At 38.4% G+C, this 21,921-nt stretch overlaps 2 protein-coding genes across 3 annotated transcripts in view; one reads left to right on the top strand and one right to left on the bottom strand.

Moving 5' to 3' along the window:
• Nucleotides 1–406: 406 nt before the first annotated feature.
• dolk (dolichol kinase) lies at nt 407–8,601 on the bottom strand. The gene is made up of 2 exons (XM_052036896.1): nt 8,576–8,601; nt 407–6,309 (listed from the first exon to the last, which is right to left on the bottom strand). The coding sequence occupies exon 2, from the start codon at nt 6,130–6,132 to the stop codon at nt 4,561–4,563; it is 1,572 nt and encodes a 523-aa protein (XP_051892856.1). The 5' UTR covers nt 6,133–6,309; nt 8,576–8,601; the 3' UTR covers nt 407–4,560.
• Nucleotides 8,602–8,679: 78 nt separating this feature from the next.
• Nucleotides 8,680–21,921, top strand: part of nup188 (nucleoporin 188) — an 83,059-nt gene continuing 69,817 nt past the window's right edge. Inside the window, exons 1-6 of one of the 2 annotated variants that reach the window (XM_052037238.1) lie at nt 8,680–8,730; nt 18,018–18,072; nt 18,652–18,725; nt 19,338–19,422; nt 20,735–20,815; nt 21,187–21,231. In XM_052037238.1, the coding sequence (XP_051893198.1) occupies nt 8,702–8,730; nt 18,018–18,072; nt 18,652–18,725; nt 19,338–19,422; nt 20,735–20,815; nt 21,187–21,231 (369 nt within the window). In that variant the 5' untranslated portion in view covers nt 8,680–8,701. Of the gene's footprint in view, nt 8,731–16,271; nt 16,411–18,017; nt 18,073–18,651; nt 18,726–19,337; nt 19,423–20,734; nt 20,816–21,186; nt 21,232–21,921 lie in introns of those variants that run through there. The other variant, XM_052037237.1, reaches the window with a different exon arrangement.

Genomic DNA, 21,921 nt, shown 5'->3' with positions numbered 1-21,921 from the left:
GCACAGCCCACGGACCTTGGGGACTGTATCGCCGGTTCTGGGGGGGGTTGTGTGGCGACTCACCGTCTAGTCGGGTGAACTGGCTCGGCAGTCGGGTCGCGCGGCGTCGGAGCGACGAGGCCCAAGATGGCGGCGGGCCTCGTCTTTCCGAGCGACGGGGAGAACCCGCGTGCGGAAAAGTCCTGATGACGTAGGACTTACGTCATTGCTGGTTGTTTTGGGCGGGAACATTCTCCCTTAAAGGGCCCGCGCAAGGCGGGAAAATAAACCAGTTCTGTTTGGCAATCGTCCGAGTAGAGTCTTGTTTTATTCCGCGGTAGCAACCGCTACACTTTTCCCATTTCTGAAGAAAAGTCATTGACCTGAAACATTAACTCTGTTATAAATGTAACACATTTATTTTCACTTCAGATTTACAGCATTCACAGTAATTTGTTCTGGAAATTGTCTTTTGTTCATCACGTTAAATATTAACAAAGTAACTATTGAGTAATTGCATTCATTCTAGATTTATTTTACAAGACATGCATTGTAGACCTGTGTAATCTTCCATTTCCTAATTTCATTCCATTATAAACAGTTGTACATGAATCTTGAGCTCAGTAAATTTCTTCAAACCAACAAACATTTCACAGCAAAGTACATCATTCAAATAAAAGGAGGAAAAATATTTAACTGTGGGGAAATATTTATCTTAGTTCATACACTCTCTAACCATGTTCTCAAACAATGCTGAATTTATCGGTATTCCTGCAAATTGATGCAATAAAGTATCCTTGACGCATCCTGTGAATTACGCTCAACTTGTTTGGAACAAAATACAATTCTGGAATACTAACTGGAATCTCTTATAATGGATGTGAAATCAGGACCCTTAGAAAACCATAATATTATTTAACAAAGTCAACATAGATATCTTTCTTCAATTATAGTCAGCCTTTGTGAGAACGTACCTGGAGCACTGTGGACAATTTGGGCCTCCCTTTCCAAGAAAGGATATACTTGATATAAAGAGAGCACAGTGAAGATTCACCAGACTGGTACCTGGGATGGCGGGTCTGTCACATGGAGATTAAGTAGGTGAGCTTCCCTTTAGAGTTTAGAAAAATTAGGGGTTCACCTCATTAATATGAGCAAAATTCATAGATGGAAGGAATTTTCCCTAGGTTGAAGAATTTAGAACTAGGATCACAATCTCAAGGTATTGGGTAGCCCATTTAGGATTAAGATGAGAGAACAATTCTTCATTTAAGCTGATGAATCTTTGGATATACGTATTTGATATGCTGCCCCTTCTCTTTGGACTGTCACTCTTCCTGCTTCACCAATTTGATATCCATCTAATAGAGGGAAAAGGCGGTCATTTATACAAGCATCGGCAAACTATTTTACCTTTGGTGTATAGGTAGCTAAACTTAAACTAACCAGATGCTTTATAATCCAATATTTTCCAGCTGGTATCACTGGGGATAGTAATTAGAAGCAGGAACCCTAATTTATTTCACTACCTGAATCTCGATAGAAAAAGGGTTTTATTTTTAAAAACAAAGTCAAATTACTTATTTTGAAGATAAGGTCAATAAGTACATTTCTAGTCATGAAACTCGTATTTAACCTTCAGCAATATTTCACACCCATATCATGTTCATTAAAAGTCTAAACATGAATTATAAGGCTGAGTTATTTTTTTAAAACCATTTAAAAGATTAAGATTTCTCTGGTATCACATCAGAAAATTTGAGGTGAATTAACATGCACTGGGTGACATTTAGAATGTGTTTTGTGCCCAATCAGCATGAGGAAATACAAAGTTTCAAAAATTGCACAGAATGAATGAAAGTTATAAATTTCTTATTTAGTGACTGTAAACCTTATGCAATATTTTGTGTTGGTGTGCACATTTATAAGAGAGATCTCTTACTTCCACTCTTTTTGCTCCCTGGGCCAACAATTTGTATCAAAGTAGGCCTTTAATGCAGGAAAACTACCAAAGATAGCAGCATATTCAGATATAAATTGGCACCAAAGCAAAGAGCTTGATAACATGGGTATATTTTAGGATTAAATGCCAATTGCCGCTAAATGGCCAGCAATTGACAGTGAGGCCTCTTCATAATGTAGGCCAACATTTACAGGAAATGTTAAGGAACTCCTCTATCTGCTAAGTTCCACCCCCACTCCCACCAGCTCTGAAGAAGCTTGATCATTGCTTTTTTCAAATTCAATTTATAATTTGCTCTTTTTTTTGTACTCAATTTTAGCAGAAAACACAATGTCGCACACAAGTTGTTAGGTTTCTGCACTATTACATACTAAACACCAAATGGAGCACTAGCTTCTGGTTCACAGCAACATTAAGAGACATCAGAACTAATGTTCGTCAATATATAACAAATAGAAGCAAGAATCGACTATTTGTCCCCTGTATCTCATCTGCCATTCAATAAGATTGTGGTTGATCTTTTACCTCCATGCCACTTTCCTGCACGACCCCTACATTCGCTGATACCCTTGGTATCTAAACATCTATCAATGTCTTGAATATAATCAACAGCTGAGCCTTCACAGCTCTCTTGAGTAGAGAATTCCAAAAGTTTAGTACCCTCTGTTGAAATTTCTTCTCATCTCTGTCCTGAATGGGTGAGTCCTTATTTTGAAAATGCAACCCCAGGTTCTAGACACCCCAGTCAGAATTTTGTATGTTTGAAAGAGATCACCTCTCATTCTACTGGAAGTGTATATGCCCAGTCTGCTTAACCTCTTTGCATATGTAAAACCTGCCACCCCAAGATAGTTTGGTGAACTTTTGCTGCACTTCCTCTGTCACATGTATATCCTTCATTAGGTAGGGAAACCAGACATGTAGGCACTATTCCAGATTCAATTGCATCAGGGCCCCGATAGAGCAAGACAGTGTTACTCTTGTACACAAAACCTTTTGCAATAATAGCCAACATTGCATTTGCCTTCCTAACTGCTCAATGTATCTGGACATCAGGTTCCTCTTATTACCAATACCTTTCAATCTCTCACCATTTAAAAATACTCCACCTTTTTATCTTTTCTACTAATGTGGATGGCTTCAAATTTTTCCACACTATATTCAATTTGCCATGTCCTGACCCAATCTGTCTGCAGCCGCAAAGCCCCTTTGCATCTTCTCTGTCCATATTGCCATCCTGCTCTGTGTAGTCAGCAAATGTGGATATTTGGTATCGTTGTCTAAACCATTGATAGACACTGCAAACAGCTGGGGCCCGAGCACCAACCCCAAGGTGCTCCACCAGCCACATCCTCCCCACTCAAAAATTAACTGATATTCCTACCTTGTCTTTTGCCCATTAACTAATTCTTAGTCCTTAACAGTAAATTACCCTCATACCATCACTTTCATTTTGTTCAATAATCTCTTGTGTGGCACCCTATTGAGGGCCTTATGAATGTCTATATGCACCACATCAATTAGTTCACCCTTATTTATTATGCTAGTTACAACCTCAAAATAAAAATTAAAATGGATTTGTCAAAAATGATTTCTGTTTCATAAATCTAAGTTAACTCTGGCCAATCCTGTTTTCTAAAAGCCCTTTTAACATTTCTTTGATAATAGATTGCTGCATTTTTCCTATTACCAATGTCAGACTAAATTTTTTTATAGTTCTCTGTTTTCTCTTCACTAAATACACTGGAAAGTGCAATGACTAGCTTTCAGACATCATTTTATATTCAACAAGATTTTGAGACCCATCAGGATGACTAAAATGTTGCTCTTCAGTGAAAAATTTTCTCTTTTAAAACCAGTACTGTATGATTTCTCCCCTCCCATCTTCATTTGATATTGTGGGGGTGGTGGGGCAGGGAATATGGAGGAGTAAGGGGAAAGATTTTCTACTTTTCAGATACTGCCAGATTAGCTGAGCTTCACAGTAGCTGCAGTCTTTTTAAACAAATCGATGCTTTGGATAATTAAAAACAAGGTTGTGGCTAATAAAGATTAACAATATTGCATCAGTTGTTGGAGCACATTATTTATATTTCATTTTTATCAAACTGCAAAATACCACTCAGCAATTTTTTTCTTTCCTTGAATAAAATGACTAGTGTTGAGGTACATATGAAAGGCAATATGGTTAATTACCAAAGTGCTGTTTTGAGTATGATTCTTCATTCACCCACCTAAGAGATACCTATGCCCAACACATAAAAATCTTCCTTCATTTGCACTACCTGTTGCGGAAAGGAAACCTGGCTAATTTATATTAATCTGTTTGCCTTGACAACATTGAGACTAGTTAGCTCGGTATACACCAGGGAACTTCCTTGTTTACAAGTGAATTTATCATTGGGGAAGCCTTTACAGTTTCTTTTGTATTTTTGTTACCATTTACACTGTTAATTTATCAGTCAGCTATTAACTTGATGAGATGACTTCAGAATAAATTAATAAGCTCGTTCAGCTAGATACAAAATATTACAGTTTTTTCTGATTTTAACAGCAGTATACTGATAGCAGAAAAGACAATAGATTAACTGCAAAATCAGTATAGCCAGTAATCTCCTTCACACCATCAACATGATAAAAAGATACAAAGGCAAAAAAAGGTTGTCTATTTGATCAGTGTAAGCTTCCAAGAGAGAGACAATAGTAATAGATCCCACAATCCAGGTGTAGCTGCCATTCAGGCTCACTGTTTTATCAAAGATCAGAATCAAAGCAACAGAAATGATCTGGGCAAAGATAGAGGTTGCCGTTCCTTCAAAGGTTTTCTTTGTTCCAGGCCACTTAACTTCCCCCATTGTGCTTCCAAAAACAGAGGCCATGGCATCACCAATCCCCACAGCCAGGACTCCAGCATACGGAGCCAATGCAACCTCCCCTGGAAAAGAACTTTTGGGGACAAACACTCCAGGGAACAACCATACTGGCAGGGTCAGTCCTAACAGCAAGTAAATATGTGTTAAAATTAAGGGACCACTATCACGTTCATCAAGAAACAGGGCCAGCATTGATTTCAATGTCATACCAAATGGTTTAATCCTAAAATGCCTGATATATTCCAGCACCACAAATGCAGCAAAACAAAACACAGCAGCAACGTAGAGTAACTGACGATCGTAGATGAGCCCTGGGATGTAGGTTGCCACTATAATGACATGAAAGCTTTTCCTTACAACAGTGGAAGCTTTGTAATCTTTAGATGTAGATGATTGCTTACGGTTCTGATGAAAGACAATGACTGTAGCAATAAGTGCCAGTGTGAACCAACTGCTGAGTAGGTAGATCCTGGTTCTTGTGTTAGTGAGGAACTTGAGAAGCCAACCAAAAAGATCGCTCCTAGTTAGTCGGTAGAACCATGGTACTATGATTCCCAAGCCAAAAATAATTGCCATTACATGGAAGATCAGTGATGAAACCCACGTCTCTGAGTCCATGAAACAGTACAAAATAGCGAAAATCAGCCCTAGAAGAGCTGTTCCAACCACAGCCACCAATAGGAATGATGCAAGAGGATCACATCTACTATCCCCAAAAGTCAAAGAGCGTTTGATGAGCTGGTTAGTCGCTATGCTTAATCCTGATAAGAACAACATCACTTCTCCTGGGGTGAAGCTTCTGGGCATAATATAAAGGACAATGAGAGAAAGATAGACAAAGATCAATAACACCTCCAGGATTTCAATGACTTCGGAAACAGAAAGAGAGTGCTTAAATGTGTACGTTATGGCACTGGCTGCGAAACCGTACACAATGCTGGTGTTAGTTGGAATTGGTTTTGTGAGCCCTAAAGCCAGTAATGAGACAAATAGAGCAATGGCCATTCCTGCAGCTGAACACACAATGCAAAACCGCTCAAAGTGCACATTTCCAATCATTTCCCACCTCTCCTTTAAGACAATTCCTAGAAGAGGCAAAACGACACTGGCTGGCAGGAGCCCACTGCTAAAAACCGGTCTGTATTGAAAAACTGCATTGCCAGATTTCAGCAGCCGGTCCCATTTGTGCTGGACGTAATAAGCCTGTACGGCCAAGGCAAGAGTACACCAGGAAAACTTGTTCCAGATTACAGCGTGGACGGATAGCACAATGATGAAAACAATGAATGACTCCACAAAGACAGGATTTTTCAACATTGCTGCAGATTTCTCTTCTGACACACAGAGTACCAAAAAAAGTTTTAATTACTTAGAATCCATGAAACTTTGATATTCCATTCCATTTGACAAAGATTATTCTGTTAAATATCTTTTCTGTCTGATCAGATTTTCTTCCACATTTTGCAACAGGATTGATCTAACCCAATGACAGACCTGGAACAGAGATTATAACGCAGACCACATTAGTTACAGTTAGATTACAAGACAAATATGTCAAAGGATCTTAGTAACAGCATCATTAATCCAGATTCATTCTTAAAAAATAGTTGGAGACTGCTATTTATCTTTAATTCAGCTTATTTCATTCTGAGATAGCTGGCAATAAGCAGTGTACTTAGTTCAGTTCAAAGCGCTGTTGTTACGACAATACTCATGGATTTCTTACTCAAATTTCTCCTCAATGAACAGAATTAACTATAAATAATGTGAGGATTTCAAACAATGAAGCATTTTCAGCATTCTTCCTGGATCATGCTATGAAGGAAATTATTTAACAGTGGAATGGGCAGAATTCATTTTTTATAGTCTGAAAAATTTGCAAGGACAGTAAAATCCATATACCCTCATTAAGTGTTTTTAATATTTATCTGGCAACTGGTAACCATTTTTTTCAATACTCCACTATTTATGTGATAAGAGAGAATGAAATGAAATATAGCTGGGATATGTCATCTGATTACAATACATGGAATGGAGTGCCAATTAATATTCAGTTAAATGACAACACATTCAGAAACTCTACTTGAAATAGTTTTGTCCAATTCAACATTATGTTCATTCTGTACTACTAATATTACTATATTTCTGTCAATATACAGCTAGCTCTCCCACAAAATCAGATAACCTTATAATAAGACACTCTTAATTATTTAGCTAAAGGGTAAGTATTAGCCAGGATACCTCTGTGGTCTTCTCCTGTGGTGTTTATTACTGAGGTGACATGTAAGGTCTTCTTAATAATACTTATGAAATACAAAGTCCTCAAGATTATATCAGTAAAGTTAGGTAATTCATTTATATATCTGCAGTCAGACTTGAACTTTCCAATTTAGAGGTGATAGTTCTGTTACTGAGCCAGGCCCAATCTCCTTTAAAAAGTTAATAATGAAACTGAGGAACTCTTTGATGCCACAATAGCAGGTTAACATTCTGGATAATATGCAGGAGAATGCTGTAACTTTGCTTTTAAGAAACAAATTTGGACGTTAATTGGTCGTTCATTGAAAACCAAATATTGAAGTGACTAAACATAGTAACTGTCAATACTTGATATGTAATAAAGGATCAACAATTCCTGCGGTATTAAAAATACATTCCTAAAGAAGATTCAGATTCTATTATAAAATATAAATTGAACTGCCTGTATTTCTTTTCCTTGGGTGCAAAGACATGCTTACATTACATATGTGATGTCAGACCAGCATGCACACAATAACTGATATCACTTGCTGTGGTGACTGTGTATTTCTTGGCCTGGTTCTTAATAAAAAGAAATAATAAATTCATGTTTCTTTTTCTCAAAATATGGGGTGTGTTTTCAAAACTATTTCATCATCCAAAATGTCTGGCAATTTATGAATGAAATCCTGAACAAATGACTTAATAATACCTAAGGTTTAAAACTGCTGAAAATATCAACATGTCAATTCAAGGAGTGGAGCAAGTACTAAAGCCACTGCCTCACAGCACCATTCAGCCAGGTTCAATCCTGACCTCGGGTGCTGTCTGTGTGGAGTTTGAACATTCTCCCTGTGACTGCGTGGGTTTCCTCTGCGTGTTCTGGTTTCCTTCCACATCGCAAAGATATGCAGCTTGGTAGGTTAACTTGCCACTGTAAATTTCCCCTGGTTTGTAGGGGTGTGGTAGAATCTGGAGTGGGGGGGGGGGGAGGAGTTAAAAAATGGGATTAATGTAGGATTATGATAAATGGGTGATTGATAGTCGGCAGGACGAATCACCCATTTCTGTACCATATCTCTCTATGATTCAAAAGATCTGTTTATTTTTAAGAGATGTTGTAAGGATTGTTTTGCATTGAATTAGAAATGGATGACAGCAACTCACCAGAGACACAGTAGGGATCAACAAATGAATTACATGTACCGACTGGAAAACATCCAAACAAACAAAAAAATGCTAATTGAGGCACCGAATGACTAATATTGTACTGCAATTTTAATTTACATAACGGTATTGAATAATTTATATAATTTCAGAAATATTATCACTCTCAGAACCTTTCGAGACTCCAATTTTAATGATCAGAAATGAGGGAGGGCTGGCTGGAGTAAATTGGAATTCAAGATTTGCTCACGATATGACAATGATCATAAGAGGAACATTCCTATTTTGATACTCGATCAGTAGGGCAAAAATTAACATCGCCTCACCCGATATAACATTTAAAAATACCTCTTACCACACACCGGTCACCTTCCAGGCGGCGGCCATGGTGAAAGGATAATCACATGACACTGGCCTCACGAAGTGAAGGCGGTTAGCGATCACGTGATCATCGGCGCCGGTCACGTGAGAAGGGTCTGTAATGGCGGCGGCAGCGGGACTGTGTGTGAGGTAAAAAAAGACAAACTTTTCTTTAAAAAGAAAGACCTGTTTGAGTCAAGGTCGATTTCCTCTCCAGAATAAAACTTTATGTGGGATAAACGGCGAGCAGGAGGGTAGCTGTGAGGAGTTGGTGAGGGTTACAGTCGATAAATGGGAGAGAGCGCGCTGGACACGAGTTTACATTCAAACTAGGAGACATGAGTCTGACGGATTATTGCGGTAGAATGGGAATCTGGTCTTTTATGGATAATTTTAATACATTTCCCAAATTAGGCATTCTGAATTGTGGCTTTTACGTTTTTATTGTAAAGAGGACATAATTTAGAGGAAATTTTTTTCCCCTCCTTCCTGTCACTCATTTGATGTGAAAGGATGACTGGGACCTAGCCTGTATCTGAAGCCCTCGGATCTCCCGAGGAAAGTCCCTCACTCCGGTACTGTGAAAGTTAATAAGCGGCACTTCAGCTGAAGATTTTCAGCATCTGAGCATCATTCATGCCTTACAGCTCTTGGACCACATGTAGAAGAATTTTTATCGCCTACGAGTGAAATACGATTTTCATAACATTATCATCAGAGACTGACCGCAGGGCTCAATCTTTACAGTGGAATAAAAATACTCTTTAGGGGTATGGACATGGTTTCAATTTAGTGGCTGTACTATTGAGGTGAAAAAAATATTTTAAAAAATCCAGGCTCTAACTAGTACTGTTAATTAGCACTATTATGAACAACTAGGTGAGATCTACAGTTAGTACCCATATGAAAGCAATTTATACCCAGTTTACTTTCCACTGGATTTGGAATTCAAAATTTCAAATACTTTATGATTAATCTATAAATATCCTAGTTTTTAGATGTACAACAGATTTGAAAGAAGAAAGGCAGGGTGATATTTTCAATGACAACTTTCTTCTGAAGTAGTGGAGTTTTTTCTCAAATATTGACCAGTCATTTTATTTTTCCTTTAGATCCTTTGTTTGTATCTTCTCTTCATTTTATTTTGGCGAGAATCCTTAGAGACTGTCTGATTACTTAATGCAAGAATCTGAATTGAGCATTCACTCTACTTTGTGGGATGTTTTCCTTTGTTAAAGTGTTCTAAATTGGAAGTTGTTATGGGGTAGGCATTTTATGGCATAAGATTTTGTGCAATCCTAGTATATGATAGATACTTTTGGCCTATCAAGGTCCCTCCGTAAGGTGTATCCTTGTAACTTGTTTTCCCACCTTTTTTTTGTTGAGTTGGCTACTGTACATTCACTTTATTCAATTAATACATATTGTAAACTGATCCAGTCCTAAAGTGAGCAAATGAGGTTAGTGTAGGTGGGCAAAGAAGTCGATGTGGTTGACTGTAGGACCCATTTCAGTGCTCTCTGACTCTGATGCCCTCTGAGGCACCTCACTGTTGAGATTGCCAACCTAAAAATGCTCCCTCATCCCGACTCGCTGCTTCCTTCCTGCTAGCTAATCCTCCATCCATGCTGGTGTATTACCTCATCACTACATGCTCTTGTGACCTAACCTTTGTATTAGGCACATAAGTTCCTGTAAGTTCAAATACAAAGCTTTTACTAGTTTCCCTCTCTCCATTATGGCTGAGTCTTTAAATAAACTTTTAAGTTTGTCAGACACCATTTCTTTTTCATGGAGCCATGCTGACTCAGCTTGACTGTGTTATCTTTCTATTAGTTCCTAAACAATTGATTTCCACCAATAGATGTTGGAATGATAAGCTTGTAGTTGCCTGCTTTTGCCTCCCTTTTTTGAATAGGGAAGTCAAATCAACAGACCTCTGGTTCTTCAGAAGCTAAACATCTTTAGAAGAATGCAACCAATCCATTCATTGTCCAAGTTGTCACTACTTTTAGGATCCTAAGACGGAAGCCACCCTGGTCAGATGTCTTGTTGGGCTTTGATCTCATTAATTTGCCTAACACCAATTTTCTAGTGATGGTGATGATATTTAGTTCACCTCCCAGCATTATTCAGTATTAATGGGATGTTCATAATATCTTCCATTGTAAAGACTGATGCAAAATATCAGCTGAACTCTCCTGCCATTTCCTTGTTCCCCATACCTATTTCCCCAGCCTTGGTCTTTAAGGGGCTTGTATTCACTTGGACCTCTCTGTTATGTACTTAAGAGAAGCTCCTACTTTTGCATTCCATGCCAGATTGCCCTCATAGTTTATGTTCTCTCTCTATTATCTTTCTGACCTTGTTTGCTAGATCCTGAATTTACATCAGCTTTGGTTCTACCACAGACTTTCACCTCCTTCTGTATTTTCTCTTTAAGCTTAATACCAGCATAACTTTCTTGGTTGACTCCATTCTCCTTGTTGGGATGTACTTTTTCTGAGAGTCATGAATTACCTCCCTGAATGTCTGCCACTGCCTATTGCCTGTCCTGCTAATCTATTTGCCCAGTTCACTTTAACCAATTCTACCATATTCATTTGTAATTCCCTTATTTAAATCGAACATGCATTTCAGATCCAAGTTTAAGTTTTTCTCTCTTGAAATGAATATAAAATTCTATCATGCTATGATTGCTGAGCCGTGGAGTCATACAGCACAGAAACGGGCCCTGCAGCCATTTGTACAACCTCGATGTACTTGTGTTTTGAAATGATCTGTATGGATGGCATGTAAAACAAAGATTTTCACTGTATTTTGGTATGTGTGACAATAATAAATCAATTACTCGGTCCATGCTGATGATTAAGTACCCATTTTTACATGAATCCTATTCTAGCCCATTTTGTCTTTCCCAAGTTCCCATCAGTTCCTCCCCTAGATTCTACCACTCATTTACATTGGCAATTTGCAGTGGTCAATTAATCTACAAACCCTAGGGAATCTTCTACTGTTTACTCTGTGAGCTTCTCACTGGCAAGGAATTTTGTTACCCTGGTGTATATGACAAACTAAATCTTAATCTTACTCTGAGGCTAATTAATGCCTCATTATCATTACCAGATCTAAGATGCCCTTTGGTGCTCTGGTTGATTCCATAATGCTTTATTCTCAGGTGAACTTTATGAATTCATTCTAGTAGCTATGCTTTCCAACTTGATTAATCTAATCCTACGTAAAGGTTAAAAGTCTCGGTCTTATTCCATTGCACTTTTTACATGTACCCATTATTTGTTGATTTATACCCTTCCCTATAGAGTGGCTGTTGTTTGGAAGAGTCAGTACCCTTTCCCTTGCTGTTTTCTACCTCAACATTTGAGCCTCGATCATCCCCCATAACAGTACTTACTGTATCTCTGAACAGTGCTATCCCATGGCCTTTCCCTTCTTGCCTGCTCTTCCCCAAAACACAAATATACCCGAATATTAAGCTTTGTTCTTACTGCAACCATGTTTCCATAACAGCTATCAGATCATACCCATTTGCATCTGATTTTGCCATTTGTTCATCTACCTTTCTAATGTCCAACAAGTGACTTTCACAACTTAATTATCAAAAATACTCAGAATTGTTATTGTTAAAAATGGGGGAAGTAGATAATTTTGAATATACTAATTTTTGCAGGGATGTTAGCATTTAATATGTTAAATATATTATGAAATGTATGGTAACAATAAATCTGAAATGAAGTAAAATTGCTTTGAGTTTTAGGAAGGGCACTGTAGTGGGGTTAAAATTGCTTCTTATTGGGTAAACATTACCCAATAATAGCTTTTTTCTACGTTTAACTTGGAGCACATTGTAGAGGGCAAAGAAATAATGTAGTTTCTATCTTGGGTTGGTGGAAAAGATGTTGTTCCCAAAGTGTTTAGGTCAGCTCCCTATCCCCTTTAAAGAGTAATATGGGATCTTCCATGTTTATTGTTAGATAAAGGTGACTGATTCAAATCTTGCTTTCCAACTATGCAGCTGTGCCTCAGTAGAGTATTGTACTATCAGCTTGGAGCATTCAAGAACTGTGGAGGTTGAAACTATAATTTGATTCAGATTGAAGAAAGAAAGCCCTCTGGTGCCATTCATAACCATTGGTTTCTAAAGTGTTTTTTTACCACCATTGAACTACTGTTGGAGGAAGTATGGTAGTCAGTTTGCACATGGCAAACTCCCACAAACAGTATTATGATAATATATAGATAATCTATACTTTTGTGATGTTGATTGAAAAAGCATACCAATGCCTCTACTTCCTCGGAAGGTGAAGGAAATTTGGCATGTCCCCAATAACTCACCAAGTTTTACAGATGCACCATAGAATGCATCCTCTCTGGATGCATCACAGCTTGGTATGGCAACTGCTCTGCCCAAGACTGCAAGAAATTGTAAACGCAGCCCAGTCCATCACGTAAACCAGTCTCCACTCCATTTACTTTTCCCACTGCTTCAGAAAAGCAGCCAACATAATCAAGGACTCCTTCCACCCCAGTCATTCTCTCTTCTCCAGTAAGGCAGAAGATATAAAAACTTGAGAGCACATATCACCAGGCTCAAGGACCGCTTTTATCTCACTGTTATCAGACTCTTGAACAGACCTTTCACACGCTAAAAGATGAACTTTTGATCTGCCAGTCTAGCTCATTGTGTCCCTTGCACTTTATTTGTCTACCTGCACTGCACCTTCTCTGTAACTGTAACACCATATTCTGCAATCTGTTTTCCTTTTTACTACCTCGATGTACTTGTATATGGAATGATCTGTCTGGATGGCATGCAAATAAAAATCTTTACTGTATCTCGGTACATGTGATAATAGTAAACCAATTCAATTCAAAATGGGAGATCAAGGATACTCACTTGGGTCCTTTAAGTAGTGCTGTGGGATCTTTTGCATCCCCAGCGGAAAAAAGATTTGGTGTGTCATTTAAGAGCATCTAATGATCTTGACTTGATGTTCAGTATTACCATATATTATTTACCAAATTGATCTGAGGTTACCATTAACATTATGGAACTGACCACATAAATACTGTAGCTGCACCAGCAGTTCAAAATCTGGGTATTTTGCTGTAACTAACCTTATTTGCCAAAGGTGTTTTGTCAAGTACAAAGCACACCAGGAATCTGACAGCCTATTCTTATTACTGAGATGAATGTAGCTTCAATAATACTGAAAGCTCAGCACCATCCAGGTCAAAACAGTTTGCTTGATTGACACCCAGGCCACTAACTTACTGGTTTTCTGCGGTATTTACCATTTGCAAGATGCGCTGCAGTAACTCACCAAGGCTTCTTTGGTAATCAAAAAACCCAAAGCAGAAAATGCTGGAAATAGGTGGTTAGGCAGCATTTGTGGAGAGAGAAACTGATTTAACATTTCAGGTTAATGAATTTTCATCTGAACTGGAAGATCATGGAAATAAGTTTTGAGTGGCAGAGGAAAGTGGAAAAGAAGTGGAACGGGGTGGATACTCGAGGGAAATAGAATGGCATATGGTTGCAGTGCTGCCTGAAAGAGGCTGATAAAGATACAGGTGGTAAAGGTGAATGAAATTTGAAATTTCAGTAGAAGAGAGGGGTAAAAAATGTTGGAAATGTGAATTGCAAGATTGGAATTGCTGATTACTGGCAACCACCCACCACCACTTTATTGAGGGACTGTATTCCTAGAAAACAGTCCGTATCGTGATTTTTTTTTCCTTAATGCAAAACCCTATTTCCCTTTGAATCGCATGTTGTAAGTGGAGATGTATTCCTATGGGATGTTTTTCTCTCAGCATTAATGATGTGTACTGCAGGTGCTGGTTCATTGTGGGGGAAGGTGCTACTTAAGAGATTGCCCTGTCAGTTTTCAAAGCAAATCTCTTAAGTGGCCAGCAGCTGTGTTTGGAGACATGTGACTGCAGTTACTTACCACCTTTCTAGCCTTTAGTTTGAATAGAGCTATATGCTTTTAAACACATATTAAATATAGATAAGATAGTTTAATGATATAACTCACAACAAATAAGGTTTACCACCTGCACTTAAGCTTGCTGGCTTTGTTTTAGACATCATGAGGGTAAATAAGATAGAAAACTCTTTGGGGGGAGAGGGGGAGACTGCTGAACAGCAAAATGAAACCCCTGTGCTAAAAAGACCTACCACATTTTCTGTGCATGTTTCAAGAAATGAAAAAAATAAAAGTAGACAAAAATTGTTGTTTCTTTCACATTTTCTGTTATTTTTTTCCCCACATACATTCCATAAGAGTGACTTTTATTCCATGTCTTGGATTTTTGGGTAGTGATTTGTGAATTGCTAATGGCTAAATTTCTGTAACCCAATGGCTATAATGAGGAGGTTGCATTCTGTTTTGAATTTTGAAGTTGGCAGGTGTTGCATTTCCTGTGATTGCATATGAAGATTGCACTAGAAGGGTAGAGGGTAACAATGGTGATGGAAGAGTGGTCCAGAGCATCAGGAGGAAATGGTTCCTTTGAAATGCTGTAAGGGGATGGAAGAAACTGGTGGTGGTTTCATATTAGGAAGTGATGGAAGCTATGGAGGAGTATCCATTGAATGTGAAAGCTGGTTGGGTGGAAGGTGAGAACAAGGGGAACCCTATTGTTCTGTGTGGGAGGGGTTGAGTGTAGAAGTGTGAGAAATAGAACACAGCTGCGATCTCTGATACATTGTATAGTTGACTGGCCTCTCAGTAGCATCTGTTCTATTTCTTTTCATCTGGAACAAGAATCGATTCCCTTTGTTCATATTGTTCACCCACCAGCTTCCGATTCAAATGATTCCAATTCTTCAACATCTCTGGTATGATACCACCACCTTCCCCTCTCCTTTTAGTATTGTGAATAACTATTTCTTCTGTAATGCTTTGGTCCACTCTTTCATCTCCATACCCTTCCTCTTCTTGGGCACTTTCCTGTGTAATTGCAGAAGATGCTGCACCTGCCTTGCATCCTTTTCCTGTTATCCAGGGACCCAAACACTCCTTCCAGGTGAAGTATATTTGATTCTTTGCTTTTGATGTACTCTCCTCAAGATTGACAGAACTCCCCAATTCAGTCTGCAAGGATGATCTTGAACTTAACATAAGCTTCAGGAACATTGCCTCTTTTTCTGAGTTGGCACACGACACGGACTTGAGGACAATGTTGAATTCAACAGTTTCTGATAAGATAATCAGCTGTTCCTTACTCATATCTCACATTTTCAGCATTTGTTTCTTCTCCCCTTGCATTTCAGATACCATTTGTACCTCCTCCAGAGATATTCTAACCATCCTCTTTCAGCTTGCATCACCATCACTTGTGTCGCTTGATCTCTTATGTTCACTACCTTATTGTAGACATTCCCTTGTCTCTATCCCTGCCCCTTTGCAACTTGTTTCATCAGAATTGGGAAAAGTTCAAAATGAAAGGTTGTTAACCTGAAGCATTACGGCTCTCTGCAGCTGCTGTCCGATCTGCTGATAATTTCCTGGCATTTTCTGCATTTATTTCAGATTTCCAGTATATTGCAACAACTGGCAAATACATGACCACAAGCTTCTAGGACAATGACAGCTGATACTTGAGATCACTATTATACTGGCATGAAGAAATTGTTGATGGGTCATAATCCTGGCACCCCCTACCACACAGACAGCAAATTTTAAGGAATAAAGAATCTTTGGGTCCAAGTCCATAGTTGCCACGCAAGTTGATAGGGTGGTATAGAAGGCATATGGTGTGCTGGCCTTCGTTAGTCGGGAGATTGAGTTCAAGAGCCTCAAGGTAATGTTGCAGCTCTATAAAACTCTTGTTAGACCAAACTTAAGAGTATTGTGTTCAATTCTGGTCACCTCATTATAAGAAGGATGAGGAAACTTTAGAGAGGGTGCAGAGGAGATTTACCAGGATGCTGCCTGGATTAGACAACATGTCTTATGAGGAAAGGTTGAGCGAACTAGGGCTTTTCTCTTTGGAGTGATGCAGGATGAGAGGTGACTTGATAGAGGTATAAAAGATTATGAGAGGCATGAATAGAGTGGACAGCCAGCACCTTTTCCCCAGCGGAGCAATGGCGAATACCAGAGGACATCAGTTTAAGGTCAGAGGAGGAAAGTTTAGGGGAGATGTCAGAGGTAGGTTTTTTTTTTACACAGTGGTGGGCACCTGCAATGCACTGTTGGGGGTGGTGGTAGGGGCACAATAGGAACATTTAAAAGACTTAGATAGGCACATGGAAGAAAGTAAAATGGAGGGTTATGGGCTGTGTAGGAGGGAAGGGTTAGATTGATCAGGGGGTAGGTGTTTATGTAGGTTGTCACAACATTGTGGGCAGAAGGGCCCATACTGTGCTGTACTGTTCTATGTTCTAATACAGCTCACTATTGTCATTGTGTTGTACAGCACAGAAACGAGCCCTTTGGCCTACCATGTCCATGCTGACTGTTGCACCCATCTGTACTAATTTCATCTGCCCGCATTACATCCATAATGTCATCTTGAAGACAATTGGGAATGGCCATTAAACACTGATCCAGCCAATGATGGCCATGTCCCATGAATTTTTTTTTTAAAATTGGTTTCTGTAGCAGCAGTATGGTGAAACTCCTATAATCTGCTATCCGGCCATTTAGAAATCCTAATGGTTCAGCATGTTGTTTTGCGCTCCCTTCCCACGCACCAGTGCCCCGGTTGGTGTGTTCCCAGTCAACTGGCAAATGTATTACAATATTGCCTAACTTCAAAAAAAAAAGTGAATTAAAAATGTGTTGGGTTATTAAAAGAAATAACTTTCAAAAGTATGGAAAATCTGCACCAGCACCACCAAAGTCCTGAGCATATCGGAGTTTCGTTGTAACAGCATTCCTGGATTTTGCCATTGAAATTATGGCATAACTGTTGCCATTTGCTTTCATAGCACCATGATACAAAAAACAACCTCAGGGGTCTCTTTAGCATGGAAACCCAGAAAGGGCTCTTGTTGAATCCTTGTTCTTCACTGTATAGCAAATGTTATATTTTTGTGATTGCTTTCTTCAAGGTTAGCAGTGAACGCTATTGTTTTGCTGCTGATTGCAGAGTCAAGACATAATATAAAAAAAAGATTGGAAGCAATATAACCGGCTGGAAGATGACACTAACATTTCAGAATGTTCAGATATGAATGTCACTCCAGTTGTTTGTACTATTTAAGATTAATTTGAGAGTCAGTGTCAGTTCTTGCTCATAGAGAACATGAGTTCGCTGTGTAACAAAGTTCATCATTTTTCATTAAAATTAGAGGTGGAGTGAGTGCCTAATGATTATCTCTTTAGGCCACATTGAGACTTTGTTTTCATTTTGGCTTGCACCTTATGCACATTTTATTGTAAAGAATATTAATTTGTTCACAGGAGCAGTCGAGAGCTATGGACGATATTACTGGGAAGGTCAGCGCTAAGAGATACTGTAAGTTACAATCATGCTGAATTCTGATTTGAAGTTGGTTGCTTAATGTCACATGAAGTGTTACTATTTCTCCAGAATTTCCAGTTGATGTAACACAGTATGACATATTAACACTGAATAATCCTTTGAGGTGCTTCACCAGTGACAGTGGCCTACAATGATTTTCAAAGTACACACAGTCTGGTTTTCCTATTTGTAGGCATTTATATTTTACCAGTTTTATGATCACAGTCATCCATGTAATTTGTTGGTCTCCATTAGATTTTGCATAACAAAATTCCCAGATATTAGGGGGGAAAATCAAAAGCTATGTCAATCTGGAACGTTAGGAGTCTTGGTTTCTAGCTATAGAACAGTGTCAGCAGAAGATTTTAGGAATGAATTATTGTTGTCAATGGAAACTTGAATAGGGACTAAAATTAGAACAGGAAATGATATAAGACATTTCAAATAATAAAAACAGTCTGTGGTGGAATAGCATGGAATGGTTGCAAGGAAAAAGCAAAATGTGATAGGTGAAAAGAACAAAGTGAATGAGTTATAGAATTTTAAATTTAATATGTTTGTATTTTCGTCAAGGCTCAGATTGAAGCTGAACTGGACCGGCATTGTGACCGGTTATTGGCTGGACTTTCTTACTACAAGCCTCCCAGGTAACATAGAGACCTCAAATTTTTTTGCTTATTATTAATAATTGTGATACTATTACCTTAATTGAATAAACATAAATGACGTCACTCAGAACATAATGAAGCTTGCATTCATAGTTGAATAGTATGAATTGACTTTTATCTGCATTTTCCTTGTAGTTTGAGGTATAAGGGAGTGGGGTTGGATTATATATTTCCTCTAATTAGTGAGCAATAAATTGCTTTAATTTGTGAAAATAAGTGATCACAAAAAATGTATATGTAGATTACTGGGAAGGTCAGCACTAAGAGATACTGTAAGTTCAACTCATTATGATGAGTTCTGATTTGAAGTTGGTTGCTTAATTTATATTCAGTATAAGTAAATCCCATGGGCTAGCCACCATTGTTCAGTGCAAATTAACATGTGAGTGTTTTAGATGCGAATTATCCCAGTGAATATATTTGTAAGCTTTAGACTATTTGGATTTAAGAAAAATGTCATGTAACACCCAGCTATTGCTACAGGATAAAATAACTCATTTTGTTTGTAGCTATCAAGTTTAAGAAGCTTGTAAGTGCCGATAAAAGTAATTGATGGAGATAAAACATGGGAGGTGGTTGTTTCTGTTACAGTGCATCTTCTGGGGATAAGCTAAAGGCTGATAAGGAAGTGGTGGCGCCGTTGAAGGAGCTTGGACTACGGATCAGCAAATTCTTGGTGTGTACCATGATTGCTATTTTGTGTGCTTCATGGAGTTAACATGCAATCTCAAGTTTGGGAAGTGTGTTGAAATCTAACCTGGATAGAAATCTGCGAAAAGATATCAATGACTCTCAAACTATTTTCAAATGCTTTGAATCATGGAGCTTAAAGTTAATCTAAAATTTGCCAGTGACAGTGAAAACCATTAGGCTCATTTCCTTCTTTATTTTTTCATGGAATGACATCCTCAATGTTTTTTTGGGTGAGACATCCACCTTTTAGATGCAATGTTCAACCTAGTCTCTGTAGTGTATAGATGAGAAATAGGGGAGGATGGATCCTTGGGGTTGCCTGTGCAGGAAGAAATGCCATTGCAGATTGCTTTCATTGAACAGAGAGGAATGGAACCAAGTAAGTGCAGTTAAATGATTCTGGAAAGAAGTTGGAGAGAATGTTTTGGTCATTTGTGTCAAATACTGAAGACTGGTCTAGAAGGACATGTAGAAGTACATCACCTTTCTCACAGTGAGATAGGATGACGTCAGTGAATTTAAACAGGGCTATTTTGGTATTGTTACATGTCCAGAAACTTAATTAGAGGGATTCAGACCATGAATTCTGGGTAAGAGTAGTTCATATATTGGAAGCTACAACATGTTCATGGACTTTAGAAGGAGTGGATGATTGAAGGTGGGGCTGTTGTTCTTGTGGATGTTCTGTCCAAAGATTTTTTATGAAGAGAATGATAGTGAATTTAAAGAGAGGACCAATACTTGAGAGAGAATTGCTAACAGCGTCAGCTGACATAGGGGCCAGGAACAGAAATTAATAGTAAGCAAGATGTGGGCCTCATAGACAAGATGTGTTTAGTGAAGGGGCAAGGAAAGATGGGGAAAGAAAACAGAGAGGGATGTGGGGCTGGGGGACTGTTTAGGCTGGAAAAGAAAGGGAAATAGCAGATAGTAACCAATAAGTTCATGAGCTCCTTGCACTTGTTATTAGAGGTGATGGTGGTGGAGACCAGGAGATGGCAGTTAGACGATGGGTGGCAGTAGAGAAAAGAAGCTGGGACTTGTCTTTTGAAGTTCATGATGATTTTGAAATGGTGAATTTTAATCTAGCCTTGTCTGCTGATTAATGGCTAAAGGACATGTCCATCATTACTGTTTTTATACGAAAGGAACTGCTGTGTGATTTTTGATCCAGAAGTCTAGAGATTAAACTCCATTGTGTTTGACATCACAACATCTGTTTGTAAAATAAACAGTGTAAGTTATGAAGAATGTTTACAAGATGTTCTTCTAATAATTGGTTAATTCTTGGACAGAGTTTGGATGAGCAGCAGAGTGTTCAAATATTACAGTCATATCTTCAAGAGGATTACAGGGGCACAAAGGATTCAATAAAGGTATGGCTCTTTTGGCAATTGCATTTTAATAGATACTCAATTAGGGAATTACAGCTTCATGAGGAGAAACATGGTAGTTCATTTGTAGCGGGAGAGCTATTTTTTTTTCCACCCTTGGTGTTACTCCAGTTTCCTTCTAGTCCTTTACAGATAACATTGATAAATTTGCTGTGGTTGTAATTGGTAACTGGTTTGACATGTAGAACTTGTGCCGAAAATTGGAAGTCAGAAATAGGGTTTGATTTAGCCTCAAAGTTCTGGTATAAATTTTGCATTAAGTTTAATCATACTGTTCTCTTTTAAAGAGTTTTGTTGCCATATTCACAGCTTTAGCACCATGTAACTGATTCACTTGTATTTATCCTTTTCAGGTAGTTTTGCAGGATGAGCGACAAAGCCAAGCCCTGCAGCTAAAGGTAAGTGGTTTTATGTTAAAACGTTAAAAAGTATAGCAGATGTTCTGCAGCTGATGTGTAGAGCTATATTAATAAAGCTTAACTTCCCCTTTGTCTTTCATCAGCCTTTTCTTGTTCCCAATCTTAGCCAGGCTGCTGGGAGAATGTGCAAAATAGAAACTGCGACCTTGCACAAGGAAGCAGAAGATTAGAAGGTCATCTGCTGAACAAAATTTCATGTCTCTGATTTATGCACAAAGGAGACTTGAATGGGAGGCAAAACTTAATTTGAAGATTGTTTTACATCAAAACATTTTAAAGGAATGTTCTAAGGCTCTTGAGACTTTTCCTAGTATATGTAGTCCTTCTTGTTAAAAGATGAATTCAGCATCGACTGGTCTGTTTTTATTTATTGTTCAATTCCTCTTGGGAATTTTATAAGCAGTATTGTTGCCTGTTGTCATTTTGCAGCACATGCTATGGAATAAATCAAAAAGCTTAATGCCATTCCTTACATGAACAAAGGCGATCATACCCAGAGTCATACAATCTGGAAATACAAGACAGCCTTCACATTTACCTTGTTTGATAAATATTTTTGAAATAAAGGAATAACCACTTTATAATTTCCGTTTTAGTTATAGGAGAGGCAATTGAGAACAATAGTTTTTCAGGGATCTTTCCTTGATTGCATTCTTGAGCCGTAGCATT

The sequence above is a fragment of the Pristis pectinata genome, chromosome 23 (genome assembly GCF_009764475.1).
Source record: "Pristis pectinata isolate sPriPec2 chromosome 23, sPriPec2.1.pri, whole genome shotgun sequence".
In the NCBI taxonomy this organism is placed as follows: Eukaryota; Metazoa; Chordata; class Chondrichthyes; order Rhinopristiformes; family Pristidae; genus Pristis; species Pristis pectinata.
This window is presented reverse-complemented; position numbering and strand designations above follow the sequence as displayed.

Coding starts and splice junctions, on each gene's coding strand:
- dolk (XM_052036896.1), bottom strand. CDS start 6,132: ATGTTGAAAAATCCTGTCTTTGTGGAGTCATTCATTGTTTTCATCATT.